This window comes from Meleagris gallopavo, chromosome 2, assembly GCF_905368555.1.
Source record: "Meleagris gallopavo chromosome 2, MGAL_WU_HG_1.1, whole genome shotgun sequence".
NCBI classification, from domain to species: Eukaryota; Metazoa; Chordata; class Aves; order Galliformes; family Phasianidae; genus Meleagris; species Meleagris gallopavo.
This window is the reverse complement of record NC_139405.1, coordinates 79,982,199-79,996,455: the sequence shown is the minus strand read 5'-3', so window position 1 is coordinate 79,996,455 and position 14,257 is coordinate 79,982,199. Positions and strand designations below refer to the sequence as shown.

At 35.5% G+C, this 14,257-nt stretch overlaps 1 protein-coding gene across 3 annotated transcripts in view; it reads right to left on the bottom strand.

Moving 5' to 3' along the window:
* Positions 1 to 14,257, bottom strand: part of COL12A1 (collagen type XII alpha 1 chain) — a 100,393-nt gene that overhangs the window by 49,935 nt on the left and 36,201 nt on the right. For all 3 annotated transcript variants that reach the window (XM_085217786.1, XM_085217787.1, XM_085217788.1), the window contains exons 16-31: positions 13,192 to 13,384; positions 12,371 to 12,492; positions 9,508 to 9,657; positions 9,305 to 9,424; positions 8,606 to 8,770; positions 8,273 to 8,419; positions 7,476 to 7,615; positions 6,203 to 6,332; positions 4,912 to 5,057; positions 4,517 to 4,646; positions 3,568 to 3,707; positions 2,679 to 2,808; positions 1,207 to 1,346; positions 822 to 954; positions 708 to 734; positions 257 to 399 (exon numbers count right to left, since the gene is read on the bottom strand). In XM_085217786.1, coding sequence (XP_085073912.1) covers positions 257 to 399; positions 708 to 734; positions 822 to 954; positions 1,207 to 1,346; positions 2,679 to 2,808; positions 3,568 to 3,707; positions 4,517 to 4,646; positions 4,912 to 5,057; positions 6,203 to 6,332; positions 7,476 to 7,615; positions 8,273 to 8,419; positions 8,606 to 8,770; positions 9,305 to 9,424; positions 9,508 to 9,657; positions 12,371 to 12,492; positions 13,192 to 13,384 — 2,156 coding nt within the window. The remainder of the gene's footprint in view (positions 1 to 256; positions 400 to 707; positions 735 to 821; positions 955 to 1,206; positions 1,347 to 2,678; positions 2,809 to 3,567; positions 3,708 to 4,516; positions 4,647 to 4,911; positions 5,058 to 6,202; positions 6,333 to 7,475; positions 7,616 to 8,272; positions 8,420 to 8,605; positions 8,771 to 9,304; positions 9,425 to 9,507; positions 9,658 to 12,370; positions 12,493 to 13,191; positions 13,385 to 14,257) is intronic.

Genomic DNA, 14,257 nt, shown 5'->3' with positions numbered 1-14,257 from the left:
TTATACAGTTTTTCACAAAAAAATAATGAAATGGACTATAACCAAAACTGTTGGGATTTTTTGCACTCTAAAGAATATTCTATCTTGGATTTGAAAGCAGAGAAAGAAAAATGTGAGACTACATACTTAATTACTAGAATTATGTTTTCACTTAAAATGTGCTTAATACACAGCAGTACTTTGTGAATAAATTATTCTAAGTGATCATTCTGTAGAACTACCCTTAAGATAACTACAGGCCTTCAAAATTAATTACCGACTGTTCTGGGGCATCTCCATTGATAGGCTGGTAAATGATCTTGTATCTCTGCACTCGACCACTGGCAGGATCCCACTTTACAGTCAAACTGTGTGAAGTTGCATTGTACACTTGAAGGTTTCGTGGACCACTCTTCGGGGCTGAGAAAGGCAGCAAAGTACAGAATCAATATATAATTCAAGCAAAAAGGAAGGACAAACACTTCCTACTTCCAAGTTCTGCACAACTGCCAGACCAAGAGCAGAACGTATTAAGACCAAGACAACATAAATTGCACTGTTTGTAAAATAATAAACATGTGGTAATCTAGTGTTTAGTAGTCTTCCAAATACACAATGCTGTTCATTAAATGATCTCAGCTTTTTAATGTCAACATTCTTCTCAGTATAGAGAAAGGTAGCTATGAGTTTTCTTTAATAATACCATACCTTGAAATTCAGATTCTTACCTGGTGTTGTAATAGGTACCAAGGGTACTAGAAAAAAATAGAAAGACTATTCAATATTCTTGTATATGTATGCTTTCTGATTTAATAACTATAAAAAAACCTTTAATTACTTACATGTTCGTTCACTGCCAATCAAGTCATCACTTTCTGATTCATCAGGATAGATGGCAGTAACTGAGACTTCATACAATGTATCTGGGTTCAGATTTTCAAAGAGCAGACTGTTGACATCTCCATTTACAATACTCTTGTGGGGTAATAAAAAAAAATAGAAGAAATAAACAAGAGAAAAAAGACAGAGAGGAATCTGAGTAACTTTTTACACAGTAACATTACTATAAATGGCTGTGAATGCATTTTCTATATCTTCTCACTGAACTTCAATTGGGCACAACAGGAAGGCTTGCAAGATTTAGGCCATTTATTATTTACATTTCTGGTTCTTAAAATATGCCCACTAAGAGATTGCCCCCCAAAATCTTACTATGATTACTCTTACCTCCTCTTTTTCTGATCTACCATATGGTCCCCAGGTTATTCTATAGAGAGAAACATCTGGAGCTCCATGATCCCAAGTTCCTCTGAAACTATTCTTGGTTATCTCCGTGATTCTCAGATTGACTGGTGATGGCACAGGCTCTGTTGCAAGAAAAGGAAAAACGTAACTAAAAGATAAGGTTAAATCAAGGAATTACACAAAGAATTTGGAAAATTATGCACAAGATTCAGATCTTACTTACCAGGATCACAACAAAATGCTTTGGTATAACCCAGCCCACCTACACTAAGTAAATTCATAATTTCACTTCATAATTTCACAACATCAGGTCATCACCTGATAAAACAAACAGTTCTACCAACCTCAGAATAACTCGCACGCCTACTCACAACAGTTGAAGTTCCAACTGTTATGCTTTGTAGTTAGAATGAGTAATTATGAACTCCCACATACAGAAGAGAAGGTCCTGCATGACTCTCTCCCAGATCTTAAAATTCCTTACTTAAGCCAAACGAGTAATGACTGAATTACAAAATTGCTTTAGATAGAATTCACAGAGGTTAACCATAGGTTAAGGAGGCAAAAAGTCAAGCTACTGGAAAGAAATCAGTAAAAAAAGTAAAACCAGGAAATTAAACTACAACAAATTTTGGCTGATTTTTCCTCTTTTTCTTTATGCATTCAGATAAAACAGACTACAGGCTCACGCAGATGCTAACAAACAAAATTTTAAATGCACCAAGCTTCAAAAAACAGGCGAAAAGGGAGACAAAAAAGGAGACAGAGCATATTTTTTTTTCTTTTTTCACATTGGAGTGATGGTGTGTGATAAGGTAATGCTGCTCATTTCTATGTATTCCTAAAACACAAGACTACATCAAGACGAAAGCTTCCCTGATATCAGCTTGCTCTTTTCAGTTTGTCACCTGTCTTGCATGGATAGCTGGTCTGCGCAACACCATTTTCTTGTGTCTATCTCTTGTTATTACTTTAGCGTTGCCTTTATGATTCCCTGAATAACATCTTTAAAATTACAGGTTTATTTATCATTCCATGTACAAAAACTCTGGTATCAGAAACAAGATCATATCTCTTTGAATCTCCAGCATGTCCCAGTTTCCCACTGATTTTCCAAGATTTAAAATAACTGCATAGACTGAGAAAACCTTTCCTCTGAACTCAAAGTCTCACTAATTCTAGGTCTATGGTTCTTCAGTGTCTTACCATGAAAAATCTAGCTTCAGCTGCTGCTCTGTCCCCTCTTTGAAGATTGCAGCTTCAGTGTTTGCTGCAGTAAAACACAATTCACCTGAGATTTCCAGGGATTATTATACTGTAAATAATGCTAAAAGTAAAATATTTCTCAGATAGATGAAATTATGTCTCCACCTTAACATAGCAATACATTGCTACACATATAAATAGAATATAATGTAAAAATAACTGAAAGAAAGGTAATAAGGAAAACTTACGAGTGACAGCCTCTGCAACTACTGGTAGAGATTCCCCTTCATCATACACAGCAACAACCTTCACATTATACAGTCTTTGGGAAGAAAGGTCAGTAAGAGTAGTGCTGCTTTTGAGTCTGTCAATTTCCACCTAGGAATAAAAGTAGCGACCTAAGAATTTCAAATTGTTCTATTTCTGACTCTGAATTTGATTTCATGTTAGGAATCCTTGTACTGAAAAAACTGAAAAGTATTTTGCACAAAATTTTTTCATTTGTCCCCCTACATTTACATCTGAATACTGAATGCGATCTACTAACTGCACTTGTGAAGCATAGTCTCTCAAATATTAGTAAACTACTTGTAATTCTTTCCCTGCTTTCATTGTTTTGGAAATAAGAATATAGATTGCATCTCCAGAAAGTTCTCACTCACTTACAAAAACACGTTTAACCCTCAAAGACTTGATTCAGTTCTAGCAGTGCATTTACAGAAAGCTTGCAACTGTAAGAAAGATATCCCTACCAGTGCTCATATGAGCTGCCCATGGGCAAAGGGGCTAATATACCTTTAATCTACAATCATTTTCTCCTTATTGTAAGCTGTTCTTAGAGCTTGGCAAGGTAACACTGAAGCAGAGAGCAGAAATGGCCATTTATCAAAGCACAGAAGAATCTCCAGTCAGTTTTTTCCTCTCTTTAAGAGAAGGTGGTGAAGTACATTAAGAAATTAATCTCATGCTGATTCAGATTCCAAGACATCAGTACCCTTTCCTGACAGCAATCACCAAGAACTGATATTCTCTGCTCTTAATGGAGGATTGTAATATTGAGTTTACTACTATTTTAATAACCCAGCTCCTCAAAATAAAAAGATGGTCTTATTTTGCAAAAATGCTTCTTTTGGTTACCTCCTTTACATCAGCTTCATCAGCTATTTTGTATCTTATGATGTATTTTCGGACTTTCCCTGGGGCAGGATCCCAAAGGATATTCATGCTGCTGTGAGTAACATCCCTAATTGTCACACCTCTTGGTCCAGGCAAAGGCACTGTAAAAATAATGACTGTAGTAAGTGAAAATGCTATTCACAGCAGAAGTACAGGTCTCCCAGAAGGAATTAATTAAGTATTTTCATACATTGCATTGAAATTAAGGTACTTATTATCCTATAAGTTAATTGCCCTGACCATGAGATGAGATAGCTGTAGAACATCCTGCCCCAACAAGCAAAATAGCTAGAAACAAGTAGCTTCATGTTTGTAAACTATAAGCACAATACAGAAGCATCAGAACTATCAGAGATTAAAAACATAACCTCAGATGTTCAGTTAGGGGCTTAACATGTTTAAGAACCTAAGAATAATAGTACTAAGTGCATCACATCCAGAAACATCCCTCTTACAATCGGAAATCTTTAAGAAAAGATGTTAAAGAAAGGCAAGCTATGACTAAGCCATTTTTAGATCAATTTTTCACTTTGTAAGGCATGTTTTCTTATCCTCACCTAATATTTCCAACTTTATTAACATTTGGGAAACTGCATCTGAGAAAATTGTGTTTTATGGCTGTTCTAAATGCAAGCAAAAATGCATTTTAAAAAAAAACAAACCTGTAATGTTACAATCTCATTATTGAAGGAAAAAAAACCTTTTGTTCTTCCTCTTAATAGTAGGTACCTTTTCACTGAAATTGCCCTTAAGATCTTTTCGAAATGTAAGAGTGGTGTAAAATACATGAAATATGAAAAAGGTGGTCTTTTAAACAAAATAGAATATATAAAAACTGCTGCATGAAATAAAATTAAAGTTCAGCACTTCTGAAGCAATAACAACAAAGCAGAAGTCAAGATGTCCATACATGTCACTTCCTGGGAGGTGAGTGGGTCACTGGTGATATCACCGAACAATACATAAGCTGTTAAAGTGTACTCAGTATTGGGGATGAGGTCTACCAGCTGAACCTCATTCACTGATGGTCCAACACGCATCTGCACATGAAAAATAACACATCATGTTTAAAAACTGAAGACAGCAAAAGCAGAAAAGCAAGCAATGATTTAACTTCAAGGGAATTTTGTTTGTGGGATTCACAGTATATTTACAGCTTCCTAACTGATGTCATTGTATACAATATCCCAGTAAGCTCAGTGTGCTTTGAATACTACATATCAGTCTCTTTTTGACTATTGTAACAACAAAATCTTTTTCAGTTTATATAGGTAGAGCACAGGAAGAAAAGACAAATTCTCTTACCTCTTTCTCTGCAATTGGGACTGTGGCATTCACAGGCTCATATGTTAACAAATAACCAGTAGCTCCATTGACGGGTTCCCATCTCACTCTCATGGAAGTTGGTCCAATGTCATAAACATTCAGGTTTCTAACTGAAGACAGTGGATCTGTCGTAAAAAAAAAATATATATATATATATTTTTTTTTCTACCTTTTTCACTTTTCGTATTTCACATCACTGTTAGTACCACTAAAAAGACTGCGTAAGGGCACTTAGGTACATTGTCATAAACATTCAGGTTTCTAACTGAAGACAGTGGATCTGTCGTAAAAAAAAAAAATATATATATATTTTTTTTTTTCTACCTTTTTCACTTTTCGTATTTCACATCACTGTTAGTACCACTAAAAAGACTGCGTAAGGGCACTTAGGTACATTGTTTGTAACAGGAAATTGGTCTACAAGTAGTACTTCAAGCGGGGTTTAATTTAAGAATGAAACAATAGCCATCACATTTTGATTGTGCTAGAGATTCACTATGCACACAGCTAAAATTCTCTTACAAGTCTGCGCTGGAATACTTGAATATTCTAAAAAGCAACATTAATTCACAATGACCTAATAAGAAGCAGTACATGGCTGTGATCTGTACTTCTAAAAGGATTCTATGTACTTTCTTTACTTCTGAATTTCTCAGATTATTGAATAAACATTAAAAATTACCACAGACTTTATAAAAATCATTTATCTACTTTCAGGATTTATGACAATACCAATGCAAAACAACGAAAGAAGTTAAATGATACCCTAATGTATTATATTCTTGAACAGACAGCAAAGTCATCCTAAGTTGCATTCAGCTTCAATCTACCTAAAATTGATCATACAATTAACAGTAAAAATATAATGGTTGTGTCTCTTAAAAATGATTTGTTTTGAATGGATTTTTAGTTAATCTGATAAAAATAGAATGGATTTTGTACAGTATTCCATCTGCTGACTACAGGACTTAATTATCTAGTACAGAAATGAAGGAATATAGATTTGCATATGATCAGATTTATAAACTCTGCCTTGTAATTCATCAATATTGCAGTAGACTAAGATGATTTTATACCTGTGCTTTGTGAGCTGAGAAGGAAGTGGGATAAACATTTTTTACCACCCCGATGTTTCTCTTTGCTACAGCTTTTCAGACAAGATCTCAACAACTAGTATAATACAACACAATTAGTGCTCCAAGTTCTATTGAACAGTTCTCCATATATTATTTTGTTCTTACATGTTATTCACATTACACTTCTAACTTACAAGTTATTTCCCTGCCGATTAGAGGTTCACTGCTTTCGTCTTCTACCACAGAAAACACATTAACAACGTATTCTGTTTCAGGTGTCAGATCTTTCAAAACTGTTGTAGTTTCCATCCTACTTACATAAAACTACATAAAAGAGAGGGAATGTTAACAACAGTACAAAAAACATGTTTGTAAACTTGTCTCTAAAAAAAAAAAAAAAAATCACGTGAAATCATTGGTACAGAACTAAAAAAAAAATGGTCTTAGACTTCTACACGTTTCACAGCATATCATTACTATTGCAAAGCAAGCTATAGAGATAGCTCGAGCAGATACTTGTTTTCAACTGGGCTAGATATATCTAGCATGCACTTTGCACACTGCTTTCACTCATGGCATTCACTTTCATATTACTCAGCAACATAAAATAGCATTAATAGATGCTCCCACTTTGGAAAAGTATTTTAAATATCCAGGATAATCTAGGTGGTTATAGCACATGCCATTAACACCACCTTGCAGGAAAAAGCCTGTAAAATTCGTGTACATTGGAATGGCTTCTCCAAACCAAATCACAGTCCAAATCCTAAGGTCATGTTTTACAAAGTCCAAACTCTCCACAAGTCAAATTTGAGTTAAGATTTGAAAGCTACATACACATTCTGAGCTAGACACATGGAGATGCCTAACTTCATTCTCCAAAATACTATTCTGACTGTTTGAAGAGAATGAAGACCAATTCTGCATCAAGGCTTGCCTCTTACTGGCTATGTATATAGAGAAATAATAATCATAGGATGAGTTTGGTCATGTACATTAAACAATTGAATCTGTGCCTAAACATATCCTCCAAAGTACCATCACAGTGTTAGCTAAGCACTACATAGCACAACTCATATCAGCATCTTTTGTATCCATTAACAAGAAAATGGATTAAAAGAACAATAAGCAAACCTGAGAGCATGCTCAAAAAAATTCTACTATAGACTTACTTAAACCTATATATTATAATGAAATATGAACAGAAAATAATTACTGGAAATATCAATAAACTCTTCTTAATAAATACATTTTACTTCTAGATTAATGATTAATAAACCCATCTTTACGCTCCTATTTTATGTAATTTTATTTATCATTTATAGAAACATTCTTGACCTTTAAGTCTTTTTTCATTTACAGCTATACCACACACAGACCCTAATAAGCAAAGACTTCAGAATGATATTCTAAATGACTTCCAAGTGATGTTATTATGGATATCAGAGATGAACATTTGGTACTAACCTGTTTAGGGGGACCTCCAGTGATAGGGTAATATTCAACTCGATATCTATCAACACTTTCTGGAGGTGGACTCCATCTTAGTCTGAAAGAACGAGGTGTTACCTCTGAAATAACTAGGTTAGAAGGAGGTGGCAAATCACCTACAAGTGGAAACAAGTTTAAAATGTATTAATTTATCTTATGTCATTGGGAATTGAAACACAAGGTATAAGAAGACCTAAAAAATATTGCTTGTAAAACAACAACAAAAAACAAAAAAAACCAACCCACAATGCTTTGGGCACTTGCTTCCTTCTCTATTTCCTCAGGAACACTTAAAACAACTGAGTAAAGAGATAGCTCATCATCACACAATCAGCAAACCAAACAAGCTCTCTGTCCTTCTTATCCTACCTTCAACACCAGTGTTTTATTAGAGAACCAACAGCCAACGTTACTGTTCTTCCATGCTAGCCTTTGCTTTTGAGCTGTCATACACTAATACTTAAAAAGAATTGCTGGAATTTTTGTTATTGGATGAGTATCTTCAAAGACCTTGCCACACTTAGCAACATAATTCCTGACTATGGGAAAAAGCAGGCATTTCCAGTCATGTCATGCTGTGTTAGGTTTGACAGTCATTGTTAAGAGGAAAGGAAGAACCCCTGCAGGGTAGTCTAGGTGGTCTGAACAAATTCCTTACACTAGCAGCTGAAAAAACAGCTCAGGGCTACACAATGTTCCATGTAATATAAAAGAATTAATAGCTCAAGCATACAAATGGGAAAAGGATGAATTAGATTGAAAATGGGATGTACCTGGACCTTTCACACTATTACACAGATTTGTGGTTACATCCTCAACAATGCTAGCCAGAAAGGAGAAATCTGCAACATTGTAGGCATGGATGTCATCTGGATCAGTTGCAATCTGCTTCAATTCATTTTCATCTGCGTTTTTAATACCTTACAGAGAAGACAAAACTTGTTAGAAATGACAGACATGAAACGTAACACCATAAACACCATAAACACCATAAGTACCTAAACACATTCATTGAATTCCCTTCTAAATACTTACGTGTGTGTACTTTCCTATAGCAGAGGGGTGAGAGGGAGCAGGAACAGGCCACCTCTTCATGTAATACTTACCAATTGCATAAAGTTCCACTCCTTCATCTCTGAGTCTTCTTGAAGGGGTGACTACGTCATCTTGTGATTTACCATCAGTAATGAGAACACCAATTTTGCGAGCTCTGGGCCTCAAGCCTGCATCTTGTTTAAAGTTGTTTTTTAAAATGAAATCCAAGGCCATTCCTAGCATGATACAAAGAGGGTAACTATCACCACAAACTGTTTCAACATACTGGTAAAGGCCAGTAATTCATTCCAGTGATTTCACACCGACAACATCATTCCACAGCTTAATTCTTCAAGGACTCAGTCTAGTTACAGTTCATCATCTACACTTAGCAACTGGTGTTATTTCAGCCCCCCTGAAAATCTTTAACATCACACTATCTATGCATTACCCTTCTATATGACTCCCTATAGCCTCCCTTCTAGGTCTTCACCTTGTCTTCACATTGATCGTCATATGGAACTGCCTTTTCTTCTTTTCATATGGTTAACATAAACCCAAACTCATCTGGTTCTTCAACACTTAAATCTTCACTGATAATCACTGATAATGCATGTTCGTGTGTTAGGAACATTCAATTCCAAATGTACTGAAGTTAACTGTGGAGCTCTTTATCATGAATGAATTTGAGTTCACTGAACCATACTAGGGTCAGCTAGTGGAACTTTTTTTTTATGGAGCTTAAAGAAAATCCTCACAATGTGACATACCTGTTAGAGTATTGCCTCCTTTGTATGGTAGGTTGGTTACTGCCTCTAACAAAGCCTCTTTTGTTCGGTAAGCATTGAGATTCCATTCTGTCCTGGGATCTCCACTATATTGTGCAAGACCTGGAAAAAGCCATTATTACTCAGATAATATATGTCTATGCTGCAAATATGCATCATTTTCCCTCCTACATGCGATGACTTACCAATCTGTACTTTGTCAGGACCAATATCAAAAACTTCAACAATACGGGAAATGAAGTTCCTGACAGTTTTAAAATTTGGCCTCCCAATACTCCATGAGCCATCCACCAGTAGCACGATATCAGCTTCTGCTCTGGTTCGACATTCTAAACCTGTTGTGTCAACCAGAAAAGTACAGCCTTAGTATGATAGCTTTCAACCAGAAAAACACAGCCTTAGCATGATAGCATTCTTTCCCCATCCTCTTTTATATGACATATGTCATGAATTAGTTTCCAAAATAGCTCTAGTTTTATTCACTGGCACTCTGCCAAGTATGACCTATTTGTGAATGTTATTCACACTAGTCACTAGTTCCACGGCAAAAGCTATATGAATTTCTTCATGTATGCTTCCTCTTAGAAGTAAGTCTTCTAAAATACCAAGGCCAGTGCTCTTCCCTACTGTCATTTCACTATCTATTCCGGTCTCATAAGATGACTGATAACCATCTTTCAGAGATTTTGTGAACTGCTTCAGAGGATTTGTAAAAGACTACAGAGCTAACCACTGGCATGGCAGTGAGCATTATCAGATTACACAAATAATAATTATTTCAGTCTACTGTGGATGGCTATACTATTGCTCAATTTTTCAACAATGTAGTAGGGAATTAACACCATATTTTACAAACGCTTTCAAATAAATAGCATTTCCGAATGTTGGGGGCAAAAGACATAGTAACACAGATGGTATAGGAGTTTACACGCATAGGAAAGAAAGATCACAATTTAGAAGACATGTACACATAAACAGAGGCAAGAGATAGAGGGGGGACAAGACCACACACTTATATAAAGGCGCAGTTCTGAAAAGGTAAGAAATTATTTCAGATATCTTCAATTTACAAATTACAGAATAAAATATGCATCATAACGTTTTCATCACAAGGAAAATCACAAAATATTTATACAGAGCAGAAAGACACAACAATTTTATCCACAGCCATTTCGCCATTTCAAAAATAATAATAATGATAAAAATAATAATAAAAAAATCCTCGCTCTCTCTCTTTTCTTGTAGATTGTGTTACCAGCTGCAAATTTTCTGGCTTCCTGCCATCAGAGCTTCTGGTCTTTATATGGAAGAAATCCCATTGAGAAAAATCAGCCACACTCATCACAGTTGAAAGATATTGTGATTTCATATATGTTCCACATAATTGATCCAACACTGCAGACTCATGAATATAACTATTCCATGTACCTGGGGGTTAAAAGCATGATCCTCTTCTGCATAGAAAATATAGATCTAGTCTTTAGTCAGGACAATAAAATAAGTTGGGAGTAGAGTTTAAGTAAAACATTAGTTCAAAAAATTGCATGCATAACTTTTATATAGAAATTAAGCTTAATGTACAGTATAAAAGTTAAATTATTCTGAATTTTATTTTTCTTCCAACTATCAAAGTTCCCTGAATGGAAAATTCTAGCAAAGGCACATAGGCTGATTTCTTTTTCTCTTTCTACTAATAAATAATGTAGTATTACATTTGCAGTCACAGATATAAAATTCATTTTTCACATTTACCATGACTAAAATCCATGCATTACTAAAACTAATTAGCTTAAAGAATATAACACTCAAGACAGAATTGACAGCTGGCATAATAAAAAATAATGAACCACTCAGTCTAATTATTTTTCTGCCAGACTTACTATAGCTTTACTGTAATGTCACTGATGGCCTCTTATGTATTTTTCTTATTTCTACACTTGCATTAGACCAAGTGGGACAGCAGTAACTTCATAAGTTTTTAAAAGTGTTGTCAATAAAAATGCTACAAAGGTAGTATTTTCATATAACTCAAAGAGGTTAAGTGAGAAGAATAAGTCAACTGTCAGAGAGCTTTTTTTTTTTTTTTTTTCCAACTCTGAGAGACCTTTGCAGTTGGCTTCTTTCTCCTCATAAAATTATCTATTCTCCCTGATGGTTATACAAATATATATACAAATATACAAATATACAAATAGTAGAGGTGAGGTCTTCACTTCTGCAACTATTCTTAACTATTAAGAAGCAAAGACCTGCTGCAGACAAGCATTTCATGGTCTCCATGAAGGGGGACTGAACCCTGAAATTCTCTTCACTCAGTATTAATTGAAAGTATAGTGGCCAGACCTATTCAGTTAACATACAGAGACCCATCAACCACATCAAGAGAGCTGCTGTCATACCAACCACTAAAGTTTTCTTTGAAAGCTTACCTACACAGGAAGATAATCCCAAGAATATACTAGAGAGCAATCAGCAATTGCATTACTGTACTAACTCTCCTCCTTCTGTAGTAAAAGTGATGAAATAATATTGTTGCATATAAACTTAAGCATTACACAATAATGCTGGGACATCCCCAACTATGAGATCTTTGTCCATTATACCACCTTAGTTTTCAATGGAGAATTGACCATATAAGGACAAGAAAAAGGCTAAAAATCTGCTTAAAATTCTTTGTTCTAATCCTGTGAACACCCCTGTAGATGAGCAGTGATTTCTGTTCAAGAATTTGACCTTACATAATTCAACACAGATGTGGGTGGCTTGAAAATGTGATGCAGATGGCTTTCAATAATCAGCAAAACATGGGTTGCCTGAATTATCATTTTTGTAAGATCATCTAAAGGGTGCAGAGGACTAGAAAGATGAACGGGGGCATACTTAGAGGTCATTGCAGATCAGAGGTTATGTCATTGGGTTAGGGAGTATACTGAATCCTGTGAATAAATATTTATGTGCATCATAAAAACAATAGGAAGTGCTGGAAAACTCTCAGTCTCTTTTATCCAAAAGCCAAGACAACATTTTATTTGATTCAGTCATGTTTACCTCTAGATAAAAATGGCTCCGTAGTAGTGTCTGAAAGAGTGGTCATCTCTTGTCCAACCAGGGGGTTGCTTTCTCCTCCATCAAACATTCCAAAAACATTTACCTTATAGGTTGTTCCTGCCCTGCAATAATTAAATGTATTGTAACTGAAGATACTTGGCTTGATAATGCTGATACTTCATTTAAGAAATCTTTATCAGTTTACTATACAGAAAAGAAAGTGCTAAAATGTGAAGCCCAAAGACTAGTTCTTTAACAAGACAGGCAAATTTTCAGTATTTCATAGCTGGTTCAAGATTCTATACTTACATGAATAGCTTTCTTTGTTCAAGTAATTTAAAATTCTTTTAATGATCCTATTTTTAATGTGCATACAATTCTAACATGCAAACAAGTCGTAATAGACTTTGACATGCTCTGAAGCCTCCTTTATAAATTCTGGCCTCTGATAAAATGAATCAAGAACTAAATTAGGCTCTTTTTAACATGAGGTAAGGGCTTTTTGGACAAACTATAGAAATCCAAGCTGTTTTCTCTAGCATCTCATTAACACTCTCTTATGTGAAACATATAGTAACACTTCTGCCCACATCTTTGCCTTTTTCAGTTACTGTGAGAACGCGAAAAGTAATGTGAATAATCTCAGAACCTGTCCTGTAAGGTTGTTTTCAAAAACTGCACCACCAATTCCTGATAGCATATTAACAGAAGTTATTCCTAAGTTACACTAGATTTTTACAGGTATTACAATCCCAGATAGCAATTAAGCAAAACCCTAAGCTATTATTAATTATTATTATTATCATTATCATCATCCATACCTAAGTTCCTCCAAAACCACAGTGCTGTCATAGGGCCCCACTATTAATTCTCCAAGATTCCTGTCATCTTCAGTAGGGTGGAAAGTTACTTTGTACCCCTTCACACGTCCAGGGGCAGGCTCCCAGGTTACTCGGAAGCTTGACATAGTTGAATCAGAAGTTCTCAAATTTCTAGGCGGCTTAAAGGGAGAGGCTGTAAGGATGGAAGAAAAGGATTTAAATCAGGCCTACTTCCAAAAATAAAAAAAAAACCAAACAAGAATGCTTTTATTTAAAAATGCAGCAAATCCAGCATTAGCAGCATTTTTATGCTTTTTGTGCCTTTCTTTTGACACAGAGACAAGAATCAAGATATTAAATCTGAGGTACACTTCAGCTCATTTTAGCTACCTAAACAATAGATGCATAGGCCAAGTTTGTTATCAAGGGTCTCCCTCCAGACAACAGATTGAAGGATAAACAGCAATTTATTTCACCCATCTTAAATATCCATCTGATCTTACAATGAATGCTGACATTAAGTGGACTAAACACCATCAGTCTTCTCTCTATGATAAAGATGATCAGATTAAACTACTAAATTTCTTTCACGTGGCAAAGAGTAGGCGAAACACATCGACTGAAAGAGAGAAGTGTAAACAGCTTTTTCAAACCAATACCAGAAAAGCAGAGTTTGCTGCAAGCAAAAGTCACATTCCTCCAGCACTCCGCCACCAGTATCTCAAGCTTCTCAAACTGCCTCATCCTCAAGAATTCTAGGTCCCAGAGGACAGAGCACTGGGCAAGAGCCCTTCCATAGAAAAGGTTCTGCTCTCAGGGCTTGGCAGCTCAAATAACTTCACCAACCACAGGGATGGCAGCATGTCAAAAAATAATTCCTCAAGTGACAGCCAAACAGATTAAGGTTTTGAGGTCAAGAGCTACTTCACCTAATAGCTACCCAGCACAGGTCAGTACACACAGGCAGAATGGTTAATAAGCCTACTGTTAGATCTTGACTCATTTTTGGTTCTATGTAAATCTAAAGTGCATTCCAACATCAGAAATAGCATAGTAATGTAATCTC